At 38.0% G+C, this 18243-nt stretch overlaps 1 protein-coding gene across 2 annotated transcripts in view; it reads left to right on the top strand.

The window, feature by feature from the left end:
* The window catches only part of Anapc4 (anaphase promoting complex subunit 4), a 31726-nt gene extending 16583 nt beyond the window's left edge, over nucleotides 1-15143 (top strand). Inside the window, exons 16-28 of one of the 2 annotated variants that reach the window (XM_074042512.1) lie at nucleotides 3175-3230; nucleotides 5435-5481; nucleotides 6526-6582; nucleotides 6895-6951; nucleotides 8352-8520; nucleotides 10073-10170; nucleotides 10799-10860; nucleotides 10940-10978; nucleotides 11083-11184; nucleotides 12227-12301; nucleotides 13192-13365; nucleotides 14280-14403; nucleotides 14794-15143. In XM_074042512.1, the coding sequence (XP_073898613.1) occupies nucleotides 3175-3230; nucleotides 5435-5481; nucleotides 6526-6582; nucleotides 6895-6951; nucleotides 8352-8520; nucleotides 10073-10170; nucleotides 10799-10860; nucleotides 10940-10978; nucleotides 11083-11184; nucleotides 12227-12301; nucleotides 13192-13365; nucleotides 14280-14403; nucleotides 14794-15021 (1288 nt within the window). In that variant the 3' untranslated portion in view covers nucleotides 15022-15143. The remainder of the gene's footprint in view (nucleotides 1-3174; nucleotides 3231-5434; nucleotides 5482-6525; nucleotides 6583-6894; nucleotides 6952-8351; nucleotides 8521-10072; nucleotides 10171-10798; nucleotides 10861-10939; nucleotides 10979-11082; nucleotides 11185-12226; nucleotides 12302-13191; nucleotides 13366-14279; nucleotides 14404-14793) is intronic. The other variant, XM_020157992.2, reaches the window with a different exon arrangement.
* Nucleotides 15144-18243: the final 3100 nt, after the last annotated feature.

Raw genomic sequence — 18243 nt, 5'->3', positions numbered from 1 at the left:
GCTCCCTTTCTCCTGCACAGCCATCACACAGCAGCCATCTCCTTGCTTTCCTGGGCTAGATGAGGGCTCCCAGAGTCACCTCTGGTTTTGTTCTTAGTAAGTCATTTTTCTGAAAAGCATTCTTCAGTAACTTACTCAGAAAGCAGATGTGGAAGGTAATCTGTTCACCTACCTTTGTCCTTAAGTGGTGATTTAAGATGGATTGAGCCACTCCACCAACCCTGTTTTTTGTACTGTTCTCTCTTTTTTTTTTTTGAGATAGTCTTGCAAACCATTTGCTTCAGGCTAGTTTTGAACCACAATCCTCCTGATCTCTGCCTCCTGAGTAGCTAGGATTATAGGCATGAGTCATCAGCACCTGGCATTTGTCTGAGAAAATAGCTTAATTGTCTAGCACTATCATTCATTGGTGTACATTTATTAAGCACTTACTTGTGTTTTAAATGAGTTCTAGACAGTAAAGATATAACAGGAGAAACTGATAAAAATCTCTGCAATTATGGGACTTGTATTCTAATATGAGATATACAGTCATAAGGAGTAGTGAGAAAAACCAAGTAGGGAAGGCAGACCTAAATCATACTAGGGGTAGAAGATAAATTCTTGTATACAGTGAGCCCCCCCATAGGCACAATCCACATTCTCAGATCTAACTTACTACAGAATAAAATATTTTTTAAAATATTTGTATGTGTGCAGACTTTTTCTTATCATTCCCTAAACTATACAGTAGAAAACTATATATATCATTTAGGAATTGCAAGCAATCTGGAAATGATTTAGATTAGGTGGGAGGATTGCCTCGGTTCTTTGCAAATACTGCACAACTCTGCATTTTGTTATCCTGGGGTGGAGAGATGCTGGAACCAGTCTTCCTCAGGTACTGAAGGATGACTGGGGTGGTCAAAGTGGCCTCATGGAGAAGGTATAGCAAGAGGGATAGGAAGGGAGCAAGCCCTGTCGATGTTTGGGGACAGAAGGGACCCTGAGTTTGGACATGCCTGGCATGTCTGAGGTACCTCAAGGCCACTGTGGTGAAAGGAAGAGGATGAGTTGAGAAGGGTTGTGAGGGTGGAGAGTATGTAGGCAGTTGAGCGGGCTTTGGCTTTTCCTTTGGTGCAGTCAGGCATGGGGACTTAGAACAATGCAGTGACAGGATAAGACTTAGGTTAAAAACATACTTTGGTTACTTTAGTTAGTGTTGAACATGTATTACCTGCAGGGAAGGGTGGAAGCCCAGAGAAAAATGATGATGAGACTGTGGATACGCTTTGAAAGTATATTATATGGACATGGTGAAGTAAAGGAGTCATGGATAATTGTGAATCTAGAATTGACGTTTACTGAAACAGGGAAGAGTTGAGGGTAGCAGGCTTAGGAAGTGGAGTAAGAGCAAGTGTTTGGTTTAGACACTAATGCTTCCATTACCCTTTTATGTTGAAATATCCTCACTCAGAAGAGTCACAGGAATAATAAAGATAACTGATAATACTCGTTACCCCAATTTGCCACCCTAAAATATTTTACTACATTACTTTTATCATGCAACTTATTTTTTCTGAAATTGTACAGTGTGTTGCGTATATCATGTGCCTTTGTCCTGTAAGACACTAGTGTATTCTAAAGTTAAGGTTATTTTCTTACATAATAATAGAGTTTAGAAATTCTGACATTGATGCTTTAATCTTTAATCTGCATTCAGTTTGAGTTTCACAGTACCTCGGTAATGTCCAGTGTGGTAAGCTACAGCATAGAGGCATGTGGTTTAGTTGCCCTGTCTCTTTACTCTTGAGCCGTTGCTCAGGCTCTCCAGGTCTTTCCTGACTGCCTGCTCCGCGCACTGTCTACACTAGTCCTCTGCTTTTGATCTTTGTCATTCCAGTCCTTGGCATTTCTGAAATGTGTTTTCTTTTCTACTTTTGTTTTTTGTGTGTGTGTGTGTGTGTGTGTGTGTGTGTGTGTTTGTGCTTTTATAACACATCCCTCCCATCCATTGTCACTTGAAAGTAGAGGCTATAGACACTTGTGCTCAGAAGACAGAATGAGAGGAGAAATGAAATTGCTTTTCCTGAAGTATTTTTTGGTCTACCACATTTGCTGAGAGCAAGTACAACATTTAAGCTTTCTGTAATTCTTAATATGAACAAAACTAGTTCAACTTCTTTCAAGTAAGGGAAATGGCATTACTATTATAGAGTGCAGATGGAGACAGGCAGTGAGAATTTTGATGTTAGCCTGAGGTGGAGAGGAAGGTATCAGTTGGGGAAGATGCGCAGACACTTGCATTTTCCGTTTTTGTTGCAAGAGGGTTATGGTTATATTGTTAGGTGACAGAGATGTTGCAGTCTTTTCATTTTAGGTATCTGGCCTTATGCGGAAAATTAATAATACCACTCTTCAGTGTTGTTACGAGCTTACTTATGTGGGTTGGAAAGGACAAGTATTGCTGGAAATGTAGCTCATTGGTAGAGTGCTTACATAGCAGGGCATAAATCCCTCCCACCACAAGGGGGAAAACAGAACAAGTATTATTTACTTAGAGTGGCTATAAGTGTAAGCTTAAAGAGATTTCTAAAAAACAATATCCATATCTATATTCAGAAAGTTTCATCAAAATGAAGATTACTTCCATTTGTAATACTTAATTTTTTGGGATACCTTTGTATAAAGCCTAGGGATATTCAGCTTTTGAGATCTCATTGTTAGACTCAAAACTGAACTTCAGAAAATACTGTTCATTTGTATCAGAGGTAGCGACATAATACAAGTTTATAATAGTGATTTTCTGTTGGAGTTTTTTTTTTTCTACTGACAGTGAGTATTTTTTATACTGAGAATAATGCTAAAAACTTTACTTCCCGTTGTTTTTATTTGAAAAGTTAGAAAAGGATTTCATACTTCACTTAATGCTGGAAAAGACTATTACACAGTTTGTAAAAGGAGGTTGTAACCAGAAAGAGTTGGCGTTATTTGCTTTATTTTTTAAAAGAACCAGGATTTGCTTTTTAAAAAAACCTTATTTTTAGGGATGTGTTTGATTTGTAAAATCTGTTGTTCCAAGCACTTAAATGTCATCCAGACAGGATAAGACAGAACAGTAAGGTTTATTATATTCCATGATACATGAACCTCATATAATAATCTTTTTCTGATTTCTTTTGTATTATCTTTCAGAGTTATAGATAGTAGTATGAAAAACTTCAAAGCATTTTTTCGATGGCTCTATGTAGGTAAGTTAATTGAGTGAAGCAATCTTGTTATTTTAACACTTTTAAAAATTGGGAAAGTATTGCCTTAGACTGTTTCAATTACTCTTGTAAAGTTCAAATACCTATAAAAGTTGAAAGAATAAAGCAATGAACCTCCTTGTTTCTTTCACCCATCTTCAGCAGTTATCAACATATGGCCAGTCTTATTTCATTATATGCCTCCCCATAGAAATATTAAAGATAACTTGTAACACCTATGCTGCTTTTATTCACTGATAGCTCTTCTTTTTTTTAACCTTAATATCTTCTTAGGAAGAAATAGCATTTTTTTGAATCCCACTATATATTGGACACTGTTTGGCACAAGAATTCTTAAAATCCCTTGAATAACTTGTCTCCTATTTTGTACTTTGCCTTCTGTCTCTAGATCTATGCTCTTCATGGTGGTAGCCACCAGCCACATACGGTTTTTAAATTGATTGAGATCATCTAAAATTGATCTTCAGTTCTTAAGCCAACTTGATCATTTTGAAGTTCTCAGGAGTCTTAAGTGGTCAGTGGCGCATAGAGTTGGAACGTTGTTGCTATTGCCTCCTTTGGGTAGTGACACCTCACTAAGTGGCAGATGATCTCTGTTGGTCTTTCTCTGTTTCCCCAGTGCCTTTGAGGTTAGGAGGCAGCTTAATTAACAAAGACCTGATGACTTGACATTAAGTGGGTTGAAATTCATTCACTGCTGTTTATTAACTCGTAATATACTTGAGATAATCAAGCATGCTTTTCCCTCCAGCATATGCACAATTTAGCTGTAAATGGAACTTATCCCATAATTGTTAAAATTCAAAGAGGGAAATGAAAGTAAATTACTTCTGATGTGCCAACATCTCTTAAGTAAATGTCCAGATTTCATTCTAACATTATAAAGGCAGACTTAGTATTTGTCCCTCTAATATAGTTGCTTTTGTTTAAAAACTGAATGTGATCTGATATTGCCACTTGAAATTCTTTTTCTTAAAACTATACCATACCAACAGTAGCAGGAATGAGGAACTAGAGTGTTTTTTGGGTCAGCCTATTTAAGAGCTGAGTTGTTAATTAGAATAAGTTATACTAAAACTGAACGAGACCTTAGAAATCCTTTTCTTTGATGGAAGGAATGGTTTAGTTTTACTTAAACTGTCGCATGTCCTAATTAAGAATCAGAATTAGAGGAGAAGTGACTTACGGCTCTGTCCTTATTGTCAGAGCATGACACTGGAAGGTACATTGGATCAGAAAACTGGTGAGCTAGTTGTCACCTTGGCTGTGCCATCAACACTAGCTGTATAACTTTGGTTGTCTTTTTTTGTAAAATGTAGTCTACACGAAGGCTTGGACTTCTCTTGCATTGCTGTATCCCTAGCACCAACAATATAATCAATAAGTTTTTTTGATTGGGTAAATGAACTGAAGGAGTAAAAATAAGTATAGTCTGCTTTTCAGATTAATTAGAAATGGTTTCTAGAGTAATCTGTGTTTGTGAAGGTACTTCTGACATGCTTGTTAACTGACCAAACACAGTTAAGCAAATTCAAATTCTGCAGACACATAAACAATGTACTTAGTCTGATGAGGACACCTATGAAAACAAAAAATACCAACCACAGATCCTAGATTAAAGAAAAGCATGTAAATTTGCATATATGTAAGTGTGTGTATGCATACATAATTCTTAGTAAGAGGTGTTTATCTAGCAAAAGAAAAGGATGAGGGAAACAAGCACATTTCTTTGGTATTGTAAAGCTTTGGGGGAAGAATTTTAAGAGAGCAAACAGTACCAGATCAGAAAGAAAAATTCCTGCAAATGTAGTCATAGCTCAAGATGCAACTTAAATTTGTTGTCTTGGGTGGCATCCAGTTGAGGTGAAGGGAAAAAATAAAAATAATAGTTTGGAATAGTTAGCCAATGTTTTAAAAAAAAATTATTAGCATAAATATTTGTACAGGAGGAGACATTGTGATACTTACATATGTGCTTGCAATATATCTTAGTTAGACTTACCCCTCCAGCATTCTCCCTCTTCCCCCTAGTCCAGCAGTTTTGGAATAGTTTTTCTTAGTGAAAAGAAACAGTGCAAAGTGGAAGACTGAAGTTCTGTAAAACCCATTTGGTCTTTGAAATGCGCCTGCAATTAAAATTACATTTCTAGCTTTCCTTTATTCCAGTTTTCACTTTATATTTCCAGCAATGCTGAGAATGACAGAAGACCACGTGCTTCCTGAACTGAATAAGGTACTTAGCCCCACATGTCTGGGTCCTGCCTCAGTGGACACAGCTGACCACTGACGAAGAACTGGCCTCTGTGCCGAACATGCAGGCTTTTCTTGTCATTATTTCTTGTTATTATTCCTTAAGCAATACCGTGTGACATCTACTTACATAGTGTTTACATCGCATGAGATACTGCAAGTAATCTGGAGAGGATTTAAAGTATGCAGGAGGATGTCCTTAGGTTATACTATGCCATCTTGGAACAGGCACTTGAGAATCTGTGGGCTTTGGTGTCTGTGGGGGTCTTGGAGCCAATCTCCTGCAGATATTAGGGAACACCTGCATATTTTCCTAAGGTATTGATACTGTCCTGGTTTAGCTCAGCTTTGGTGGTCTTCTTGGTACTCTTACACAGTTACTGGAGGTCAGGCTGGAGACATTAGATCCCTTAAGTCTTTTTTTTTTCTTTTTTAAAGAAATTTATGTGTTTTGTATGTTATTTTCTTCTTTTTTTTAGCGGTACTGGGGTTTGAACTCAGGGCCTCATACTTGCTAGACAGGCGCTCCACCATCCCTTTTTTTGTGATGGGTTTTTTTCATGATAGGGTCTCTTGAACTGTATGCCTGGGGCTGGCTTTGAACTGTGATCCTGCTGATCTCTGCCTCCTGTGTAGCTGTGATTACAGGTGCGAGCTGGCTGTGTGTTATTTTCATTTCACAGAATACTGTTGCTATGGGTGTCTAAATTTATAATTTCCATATTCCTGTAAGGTCTTATAATCTGTGTAAGGTAGCATGCTTATATTCCTTACTTCAACTTCCTTAAGTCTTAAATGTGTTTTTATTTTCCTTAAAAATGAAGCATTTAATTTTAGTACCTAAATTGAAGTCTTATAAGTGATGGCTTCTTTGTCAGGGCTGTGGCGAGTGGCCACACTCCGTCCAGGGAGATCTTAGAGAACAGAGCAAAGTTTCCATCCAGTTCCTGCAACTTACTCACCCTCGCCTGGGTCCAGGGAAGCTTGCTTTTATCCTGATTTGTTTCTTTTGTCTCTTTGTTGCTAGATGACTCAAAAAGATATCACATTTGTTGCTGAATTTCTTACTGAACATTTCAATGAGGTAAAAAATAGCTATTTCTATAATTTAGCTTTTTTGAAAATATTTGCAGTAAACCTGGGTAATGGTAAGAAGTAATTAAATGTAACCCAATTTAATTGAAGCTTTTATCAATTACTTTTTTAATATACTAGTGGCAGTACTTGTTTACTACCATAAAATCTCTTAAATTTCTGTGTTTGTGTTTTACAATGTATAAAAGAGTAACTGTAAGTAATAGCTGATTTCAAAATACATTGTTTTGTTTTAAGTTTAAGATCTTTTTCTTTATATTTTTAGCTGAATTTAAAACTAAACTATGTTTGTTCTTTCTAGGCTCCAGATCTTTATAATCGAAAAGGAAAATATTTTAATGTTGAAAAAGTTGGCCAGGTATTGGATTTTTGTGAGCTAATTTTAAAATTTTAGTAGTGTTAATCTATATTATCTAAAATTATGGAAAAATAATACAATACCAATTATGTTGCAGTCCTTCCCTTTTAGTAAAAGAACCAAAGAGCAACAGTTATTAAACCATATTCACTCTCAGAATCCTTTTACATTCTTGACAATTACGAAGACCCCAAGTCACTTTGTATGAGTTGTTATCTGTCAGTGGTAGATATTATTAGGTGTTAAAAATTAAACAATAAGGAGAGTGGCTCAGGTGGTAGAGTGCCTGCTTTGCAAGGGCAAAGCCCTGAGTTCAAACCCCAGGCCCATCAAAATAAATAAAATTCATTCCTTAATTCATTAAAAAAAAATCCTACTTATTAATGTTTATAAATATTTAGTGAAAAGTAACTTTTAAAAAATTTGGTGGACTATAATTGTTTTATATTTTTTGCAAATCTCTTTGATGTCCAGCTTAATAGAAGGGAGCTAGTTCTCATACATACTTCTGCATTCACTCTGTTTTAATATGCTGATTTGGTTACTATATATAGGAAACTGGCCTCACATGGGTGTGTCCTTGAAAAGGGGAAAGCACTGTAATAGCTTTGTCAGGTAATTGAGAATATTTTTTTGATACTACACTGAGTTCTAACAAGTGATGGTCTTAGAGATTTTTTTCAAGTGAAAATGGAATTACATTTTTAAAAAGTGCCTGGCTTAACTTAAAACTAAAACAGTTTCATAAGTGCTTTACCTCAAGATAACTCTCATGCTTTGTGTACAGCAGATGTGCCTCATGTACCTCCCAGGTCTGTCCCACAGAACACTAAAGATTTGTATGCAAAGGTTGAGATTTAGTTAATAATTTAATAGTTTCATCAAAGATAATGAAACTGTGGGTATGTGGCAAAGAAGAATGCAGTGACTACCGGCATGATTTGGGTCACTGCCTTGATTCTTGGTGAAGGTACCAGCAGTTCTTCCCACCAGCTGTGCGAATATCAGCACACAGGAGAGAGCCAGTCACATTTTGGTGTTATAGAGCTGGTATTGACCTTGTGGATCCCTGAGGCATCTGGAGGACTCCCAGGAGTCTATGGCTACACTTTGGGAATAGCTGTCATAGAGTATATTGACAGTTGGTACTTGGGAAACTAACTTACAGCTCAGATAAGGAAGGTTAAAACATACTCATGAAAGTGAACCATAGTCATTTGCAGTTTGTCTGGATGCTTGGCATTTAGCAGACTTGGGTCACCTGACTTAGAAGAATAATGTACTTTAAGAGGACTTGGCAATAAAACAAAATACTTATTAAATAGAAAAATGTTAACTGTAAGTAGATTTTGGAGCCTAGTTCTTTCCTTTACTGGGTCTAATTTCTAACTGTGTTTCAGTATTTGAAAGATGAAGATGATGATCTTGTGTCACCCCCTAACACAGAAGGAAATCAGTGGTACGATTTTCTCCAGAATAGCAGCCATCTCAAAGGTATCCATGAACCAAGTAGACTTTGGCCGTGCTTATATTTATTTGAGACTTGGTCTTCAGTAGATCGGCTAACAGGTTGGCTGAACATCTTTCAGATTTACTTCTCCAGTCCATTTTATTTGATTAGAGAAGCAGCAAAATAACAAATAGGATATGATGATCAATAGAAAAAACTCTGAAATTAACTGTGTTGTGATAAATTAAATGTGCTGACACCAAAATTAGGTATTTTCCCCCTTTTGGCACCAACCAACTATGATATCATCTGAGTTTCCTCCAATTCAATTCAGTTGACATTGACTACCCAGAGTTAGCATCAGCCTCCAACAGGGACGAGGGCTCACACCCTTCAACTGCCCTCATACCACACATCAGTCACAAGTGCCAGGTTCCCAAGGTTACCCATGCCTCTGTTTGACTTGGCTGTGAGGGTGTTTCTACAACCTGCCCCCTGCCCACTTCAGTTTGAATAGTTTGCAAAACTCAAGGAAATGCTCAGGCAGAGCCAGTAGAAGGAGAGACACAGGGGTAGGTGCAGAGGGAGAGGCTACCGCTTACAGGCCCTTTCAGTGCTCAATGTGTTCACCGACCAGGAAGCTCTCCAAACCCCATTATCTTGGGGTTTTATGGGAGGCTTCATTACATAGACATGATTGATTAACTCATTGGCCATTCATGGTTGGACCCGACCTCTGCCCCCAGCTCCTCCATGGGCTTTGGCAGGAGAAGGAGTTACAAGCTTCTGATCAAGGCTGGTTGTCTTCCTGGCAACCAGCCCTCTCCCTGAGGCTCACTAGGAACCTGCCAGAGTGACCTCCCATCCTACTTATGACTCAGGAAATCCCATGGGTTGCTATGTTGCAGGAATGGGGGACAAAGACCACATGTATTTCTGTAATATCACAGCCATCTGTCACCTGTTAGTTTAAAACCCTAACATGATTAAGATTCGTTTTATCCAGTATATTCGGGATATGAGGTGCTGTGTGTAGGGGAGACGTGCAGAGCTGTGGGTGGGTGATGGGCTTCAGCATCAGACTGGGTTTGATTTATAGCACTAGATACCTAGTCATTTTCATGCGGGGCAGTTGACTAACTCTGGTAAGCCTCTTTGTTTTTTTCCCATTTGTAAACTGAAGAATATAATGCTTACTTCATGCAGTTTTTGTAAGCAACAGCAGTAATCACTTTCTCCAGTAAAATAGCCTTTTAAAAAGTAACAAGTTTATTTATGTAGAGCTAGTTTCTTGTCTCTTGTTTTTGTTTTAGTATTCTTCCGAAATAACACTGCAAAGGATAAAGAAGAATGAACTTTATTTCATTATATAGCTTATGGTTCCCAAGCCATTTCTTTCTTCTGTAGCCAACAGAAACACACTGTTGGATTTTTTGGAGGGGGAAATCAAGCTTGTTGTAAGTGTAGCTATCTTCAGTGGGCTGGAATTGGGGGGAGATTGAAAGGGGAAGGTTTTGGTCATTTTAATGAGATGTGTCATTTTAATGGAAGTATAATGAGACTTCCACCATGAAAACTGTGGGCTGGCTCTAGAAATAGATTATTTTCTCCTACTCATTGGTTTTTTATAGCTTTTTTTTTGGTTTTGTTTCTGTTTTTGTTTGAAACCAGAAAGTCCTTTGCTGTTTCCTTATTATCCTCGAAAATCGTTGCATTTTGTGAAAAGGCGGATGGAGAGCATTATTGATCAGTGTTTGCAAAAGCCAGCAGTAAGTTGGAAAGAAATGCATGTCTTTGTGTAGGAGGAAGACTACCTATAAATCTGGTTCACTTATGTTAATGGCCATAATTATTAGGATAAACTATATGAAAATGCTGATATTCAACTTTTTTTGACTACCAAAATTGGCAGTTTCTTAGTTCAGTCTTACGCATCTTGTTAATTCCTTGAAGAAATTTAAAAAGAGCATCTTTAGTATTTTATTTTTTCCCAGAACAAACTCACTATAAATGGTCTTAGTTACAGAGCCGATGTGTCTTGTGTTTCCGACTGAAAGATATAAGTGAATGATTGTTATGAGACTAGAGGGAGGCGGGCCTTCACCTTTCAGTTCAGAATGGTCTTTCTGTCTTCCTTACCATTTAAATGTAAGAAAGACTGGTTTCTTGTCTGTCAGGTTGGGTGAAGTGGATGATTGTCCTACACTTGGACAGTAACGGTTAGTCACACTTTCTGAAGAGTGCTCCTGTGTGTGTGAGAGCTCTCGTTGTGTCATGTTTTATGTTTACGTGGTGCTGGGCATCCCACTCAGGACCTCATGCATGCTGGGCAGCTCCTCTGCCACTGAATTGTACCCCCACCCCTCTAATTATGCCTTAAAATCTTATTTTATATAGGACGTAATTGGAAAATCGATGAATCAAGCAATCTGTATTCCATTATATAGAGATGCTAGAAGGTAATTCTCTTTATCTGTTGGGTGGTATAATTTAGCAGTCAATTTAAATTTTTCTCACTTTTTTTCATTTTTGTTTTAGTGATGACTCTGCACGTAGATTGTTCAAATTTCCTTTTCTGTAAGTGTGTGTTTCTCCCTATCTTGTGTGAACAATACCATTTTATTCTAAGCTTAGATAGATAGATAAATACCATATTATGACATTAAAATTTTTTTCCTTAGGTGGAATAATAAAACTTCAAATCTACATTATCTTCTTTTTACTATTTTAGAAGACTCACTTTATAAAATGTGCATCTTAAGGAGACATACTGATATTTCCCAGTAAGTATTAACTTGATGGTGGTGATGGTACTATGGTTTGAACTCGGGGCTTTGTGCTTGCTAGGCAGATGCTCTACCACTTTAGCCACCCCTCCAGCCCTTTTTGCTGTGGTTGTTTTGGAGATGGGATCTCACTTTTTGCACAAGCAGGCCTGGACCACAGTCCTCCTATTTTAGGCTCCCTGCCGGATCTAGGGCGGCACTTGCCAACACACTCAGCTTTATTTCGTTGACATGGAGCTTCTTGAACTGTTTGCTTGGGCTGACATTGAACTGTGATCCTTTCCATGTCAGCATTCCAAGTACCTAAGATTACAGGCATGAGCCACTGTCACCTGGCAGATCTTACTATTTTTGATAATGAAACCTACAGCTTCCCTTCCAGCATTGTGGTTAAGGTACCTCATAACTTCAGATTTGTCATTAACTGTTCCCACTTTTCAAATCATTAAGATGATAATATTGAGTTAGAAAGCTGTAAGATCCGTTTTTCTTTGAGATTATTTAATTTTATATTGGTATATAGCTATTGTACATAGGATTTTTTTTTAGGGTCAGGAAAAATATGGCAGCAGAATTAGGGTTATATCATGACTTTTTAGAAGTTCAAAACTATTAGTGGGTGCTTTATGAGAAGACTTTATCTCAGAGTAAGTGTCTTTCATTAACCTAGGCCTGGCCCACAGAGACTTACTTTGAGAATCCACAGTAAACATTTCTAAAGGATAAATTAAATTGAATTCAGAATGCCATTAACATCTGAATTGGTTTTAAATCTTAATTTGAAGGAAATTTTTTTACTATCAAGATGTAGCCAAAGAGAAACAGTGTGGCTGCTCCAGATATCCTTATAAGGTATCTGGATATGTTGGTGACTATAAGATTTTAAACCTATCTGGGTGAAAATGGTGGTATTTTGGTCTGGGATTTGGTATTTAGGTAGGTACACTAACACTGCTGATATTGTTCTTTCAAGTATTTAGGTTTTTGGCTATCCAGGTTGTTCCACAAAGTCTGTTTTTTTCCCCCTTCTTTCTTCAAGATCTGTAAGTAATGGCCTAATTGCTATTAAATTTGGAAGCTTCACATATGCCACAACTGAAAAAGTCAGGAGAAGGTAAGTTTTGAACCTGATTAGATGACCTATGCAGATAGATACATGTGGGGCGTGAGTGTTCAGTTAATGCAGTGTAATTACAGTGTACGATGGGGTCAGACTCTTACAAAGATGCTAAACGGAAGGGCTCTGTCACTTCCAACAGAGGGGGTGGGGATTTTTACATATATTATATGTAGAGAATGATTTATTTATAACTCAAATCAAATTTACCTGCCCTGAAGGAATTACTGTGTTTTGTTTTTCTATAATTCTTCTAAGTTCCCAGCCTGCTAAGAAAGTGATGTGGTTTCAGGAAGTAAATGGCTTAAAAACAGACAGAAAAGTAATACTCTCACTGATCTGAAGTTTTCTTAGTGTACAAAAGGATCACAGAACCTAAGTAATTTCTGATGCTTTGTAGAAGAGCTGACATTAATTATAGGCTGGTCTTTTTCCTTTCCTTACACACAAGTAGGCTTTATTATTATTCTTTTAATAATAAAGTCTTTGGACTTGTGTCTTCTTTTCACATGTGAAATCTTAATTTACTTTCATTCTGGTTGACTCTCTTCGCTCAGGAATATATAAGATATCATGAAAATTTCATAGGCCTAGCCACTGATGTCACGAATTTTCTGTAACTGAACTTCTCAGATTTTTTTTTCATGATTACCTATTTCTAAGTTATACTTACTTAAATTTGTGAAAAATTAGTACAAAAGGTAACTGATTTTTATACTAATACAAACTAATGGGATGTTTGTCTATAATATCCTCTATTGTCATTGTAGAGAATATCACTTAAAGTTTCAAATTATTTTTTCATTTGGTGCTGTTATATTGTTACATGTGTAGAAAGTAAAGTGATCATGACCATTTTGATATAACAAAACTTATTTCACTTCCAGCACCTATAGTTGTTTAGATGCCCAGTTTTATGATGATGAAACGGTAACAGTCGTTCTTAAAGACACTATAGGACGTGAAGGAAGAGACAGGCTCTTGGTCCAGTTGCCATTGTCATTAGTGTACAGCAGTGAAGATTCTGCAGAATACCAGTTCACTGGGACTTACTCTGCAAGGTAACTAACACATTAGTAAGAGTGTCAGAAAGATAGAACAATTAGGTTTTTTTTTTTTGTTTTTTTGTTTTTAAGTAGGGTCTCATTGTGTAGCTCAGGCTAGCATTGAACTAGCTGTGTACCCTAGGCTAGCTCAGACTCCTGAGTCTCCTACTCAGCCTCCCAAGTACTGTAATTACAAGTATGTACCACCACACCTAGTTGACAGTTTTGTTTTGAATATATATCCAAGTTTCTAATTTTTTTAGGATGCTACTTTTGTAGTTACCAGAATAATTATAGAGGCAGCTGAGCAAAAAGACTCCAGCTTTTTATTATTGAAATGACTGTAATAGCTCTTCTGTCCCTTTGTTTTAATTGTAAATCAAGAAGCATTTGTTAGAATAAGATAGGAAATTATTTGGAGTGAAGAATAAGACTTCTTTTTTGGTTACATTTTCAAGGATAGCATTAACCCTAGTTTGTAATTAAATTAAGTGTTATAGATTTGCCCTCTGTGTTTTCCAGAACCAGGACCTCAGTGCCCATGCAGACAGTGCATAGCCAATTTGAAGAGATGGCTTTAGTTGCCTGAGATTTTTAAGTAACTAGATTTCTAACTTAAAAATGCATCCATCTGCTCTCTGAAAAAGAATCAAGAACTAGGGCGTGACTCAAGTGTGCAGGGTCCTGAGTTCAATCCCCAGTGCCACCAGAAAAAGAGAGGCAGAGAGGAAAGAAGAAGAAGGAAGGAAGGCAGGAGGGGGATCAAGGCCTTACTAAAACCATGCTCTGCCTATCAGGAATGTATAGAATGTATAGAATGTCTATGGGGAATGGGAGTGTGGGCAGAGGTAGACCTCCTGGTTGCCCTGGTACCAAGTCATCCAAGAAGAAGATCTGCTTTTGATTCCTGGGTTGGTTTTTCCCTCTAGGCTGGATGAGCAGAGTAGTGTTATTCCCACGCGTACCATGCATTTTGAGAAGCACTGGAGGTTGCTGGAAAGCATGAAAGCACAGTATGTCGCTGGGAATGGTTTTCGAAAAGTGTCCTGTGTGGTAAGTATTGTCAGCAGGCTGTGACCTTGCTGTGACCTTGCTTCTGTGGCACCCACACATGATATGTAAGGCCCTTTCTTTGTGTCACTTTGTGATTTCTAGTTTCTGTAGGCATGAGTATGTGGTGGCCTTAGTTATTTAGTTTTCTTATGCTGAGAAACTTCCTAAGTCGTTAAGAATAGTTCTGGATTTTGATAATCTCATGAAATTGCATTATTGTGTGTGGAGAACCTTTTGTATAAAATACAAAGGTTAATGATTTTGTAATAAATTGCTAGGAAGATAACTTTCCTGTAAAACCATTGATTCAAGCTTCTGACATCTAGTTCCTTACACATAATTTGTGTTAAGCCATTAATTAAACAAACTATCTGGGCTTTTCGTCTGTAGTTAAGTTCCAATCTCCGTCACGTGAGGGTCTTTGAAATGGACATTGATGACGAATGGGAGCTCGACGAGTCTTCAGATGAAGAGGAGGAGGCCGGTGGGAAGCCTGTGAAGATCAAGGAAGAAGTGCTATCTGAGTCCGAGGCAGAGACCCACCATGCTTCTGCTGCTGCTCTGACCCCAGAGATCGTCATCAAAGTGGAAAAACTTGACCCTGAGCTGGATTCATGACCCAGCGTGCGTTATTGCATGTTACTGTGGCACAAAGGACTAAGAAGATGGACTATGATGTCTCGGACCATGTTTAATTTTCTTTGTGTAAGAAGGAAATAAACAGTAAATTTTATTTTTCATATTTTGTTCATCTTCTCTTAGTGGGATGGCCATATGACAGACTTTTTTTTTTTTTTTTTGCTAAAAGTTCTTTTAAATACTGTGTACAGAGTAAAGGAAACAAAAATTGAACTTTGTGAAGCAGAAGGTCAGTCTTCTGTGTCAGAAAGGTGTCCAGAATTCCCCTATATGAGGAAGAAATTAAATAGTCATCACTGGAAATCTTGGTACATTTAGAATTTTAAAAATTAACTCATAATAGTTCCTATTTTTTCCATCTTCCCCTTCTAATTCATTTTAGGCCTCTAGAATACTTCTAATACTATGTTTTAAAATAGATTATACTGATTTAGTCTAACGCTAAGCCAAAAGATGAATCTTGCAGAAACTTTACTTGACCCCTGTGTGGTCATCTTTTCTCCTTGTGTTCCTGTACATGAATCTGAGTCCTTTGCATCTGCACTGTTTAGATGCGTCCTTTCCCTGTGCAGATTTGGCCAAGGACACGCGATAGCTGTCTTTTTGATTGGCTACTTGGGGATGTGAGAAGTATGGATGAACTCGCATTAGTGCGAGTGAGCTCCTGTTGTCTTCCCAGTGCTCGTTCCTGCAGGAGGAGAGTATTCTCGTGACTTTCAAAGGGCTTCTGTTTTATGTGTGAGTTCTAGTATCAGTTCACTGACAGATAGAAGGACCACTTTTTACAGTATGAAGATGTATAGTAATCGGGTGACTGGGTGTCTTCAGGGTTCCATGTAGTGTGTCAGTTTAATAGGTCCGTAACTTAAATCTGGCTTTTGAGTGCTAAATAAAACCTAGAGGAGGCAATTGTTTTGGCACTGGGTTCCAACAGAACAGAGTAAAATTCAAAGTGGAGTCACTTCTGATCTAAAGTTCTATGTCACCAGAATAAAATACTGAGTTCTTACCTGACCTAAGAAATCAAAAAGAGCAGTCAAATTCCCTGACAATCACAGGACAATGAAGTTCTCTATTCCTTAATCCTTACAATAAATTAATGATGTTAACCAATCAGTTGTTTCCCTTTTTTTCTGTCTCCCTGTAAATTTGAAATAATCAATCCACATTTTGTCCTTTGTTCTTGTTTTTGTTCAGCCCTTCTTGATCTATAAAACCAACCTCCTCTGCTTAACTCATTAGAACACTTAATCTATTTTATGGAATGAAGTATTAGCCCGTTCTAGAATCTCAAAATAAAGCCAGTTAAGATCTTAATTGCTGTAATTTTGTCCTTTGAGGGGACCTCCGTGGTCTGATCTTTGTGGGTTTGAAGGGGACTGAATAGAACGCTGTTGTGTGCAGGTGTGGGTGTTTAGGATGGGCGCAGCATTGTGCATAATGGACCTGAGACTTGCTCCATCTGTAATTTTCATAAATGTCTTATACTCGATCAGTGTTCATGGTATAGTCTAGAATGTCTTAGATTAGATCCAACTGTCAGACAGCATGGAGGCATGACCGATTGTAGGTACGTAGAGTATTTTAGAGAATGCATTGCAGTCTTCCCACGGATCTGGGGACACATAATCACAGCTTGTACTTAGTGTGAATCAGGATCTCACAGTATGCAGCCCGTAGTCTGTCCCATGTGGCTTCAGTGTTAGACTTAGGAAGACTTGATACATGCATGTTTGCTTCCTGTGGTTCCAGCACAGGTATAAATTGAAACCAAAATTTCCAGACTCTTAGTGTGAGCCAGGGATGAGTATGAATTCAAGTGAAAGTTTAAGCATAGCCAAAACTTTTTAAGCTTTAATAAGATGTACAGAGCAAATAATTTTCTACTTGTCATTGTCCTTTTAGATGTATGCTCCAGTGTTCTAAACAGCATTAGGTACTTTGCTTTTCATGTTTAGAACCAATGTGGTTGTTACAGATGTAGCATGGATGCTGATTTTGCACTTGTAAGTCAGTGAAGGGCAAGTGAAGTGTGGGGATGTGGAGGAACCTGGGAACTGGAACCCCTTGGCGCCTGGCTGTGTGGGAGGAATTCTGGGTGCCTGGCCTCCACACAGTGGGGCCACAGGCTGCCTGTCTGGCTCAAGGACTGAATGAGGGGTGCTTTAGTGTTGCTGGCGGCAGGTGCCATGCCCGAGCAAGGTCAGCACTTCTTAATACACTCGTGTTGCTCTTTTCCAGGATATGCTGTGTCAATGCTTTTGAAATTTAAACAGTCCCCCCTTTTTATACACCAGACTTAATATAACTGTGACAATTCTGTGCTTTTAGTTTTTTTCATTGTGTTCTTGGTTTTTTCAAAAGAAAAAATTTCACACAGCAAAATGCTGAAACATTTCTGTTTTCTTCATTCAGAACATTTAATATGAATACGAAGGAAACCACTATGGATTAACCTTGAGGTTATAACAATGTAGCTAGAGGAGTTTACATACATCCCAGTTAATCTACACTTTTCGGGGAAGTCCAGCAAGAATGTGTGCTAAATACTTACAGTGGGTGCTGTACCTGAAATCAGGGTGCATGATTCACCAGGAGCTAATCAGTTTCTTTGGTACCTTTTGAAGTTGTGACAATTCTCTTTATTGACTTTAAACTTACCATCATATTTGCAGTACTCACAGAACAAAGGTTTTAAATTGTCATGGTCACCAAAACCTTATGTGACAGCAAGGAATATATGAGAGGAGACGATGTCAGGAATATTCAGTTTAGAAACTTGTTTTACTCATTTACGTATTTGTTTAAAGACAGGATCTAGCTATACAACCCTATCTGACCTTGAACTCGTGATCCTCCTCTGTCAGTCTTCCCAGCACTGGAATTACTGGTGAACACCACTGTTCCCAGCCAGGGGATGAATTTGTTAAGTGGTTAAAAACATTTCTAGGAAATGAACTAATATGGTCGGTAATCAGTATTCATGTCCCACTTTTTCCTTTTATTTCTGAGCAAACTAGAACTTCTAGAACAGGGTTTCCTGTAACACACTATTTGAGTCAGCATTGACAGGCCAGTGAATAAAAAGATTCTACTGGAAGCACATGGGGGGGCGGGTGTGGGGAAGGACCCAGGGCTGCATTTTTAACCAACTTACCTGAGGTTCTCACACTCGGTAAGGTTGAAAACTACTTTCTATGG

This window comes from Castor canadensis, chromosome 9 (assembly GCF_047511655.1).
Source record: "Castor canadensis chromosome 9, mCasCan1.hap1v2, whole genome shotgun sequence".
Classification (NCBI taxonomy): Eukaryota; Metazoa; Chordata; class Mammalia; order Rodentia; family Castoridae; genus Castor; species Castor canadensis.
This window is presented reverse-complemented; position numbering and strand designations above follow the sequence as displayed.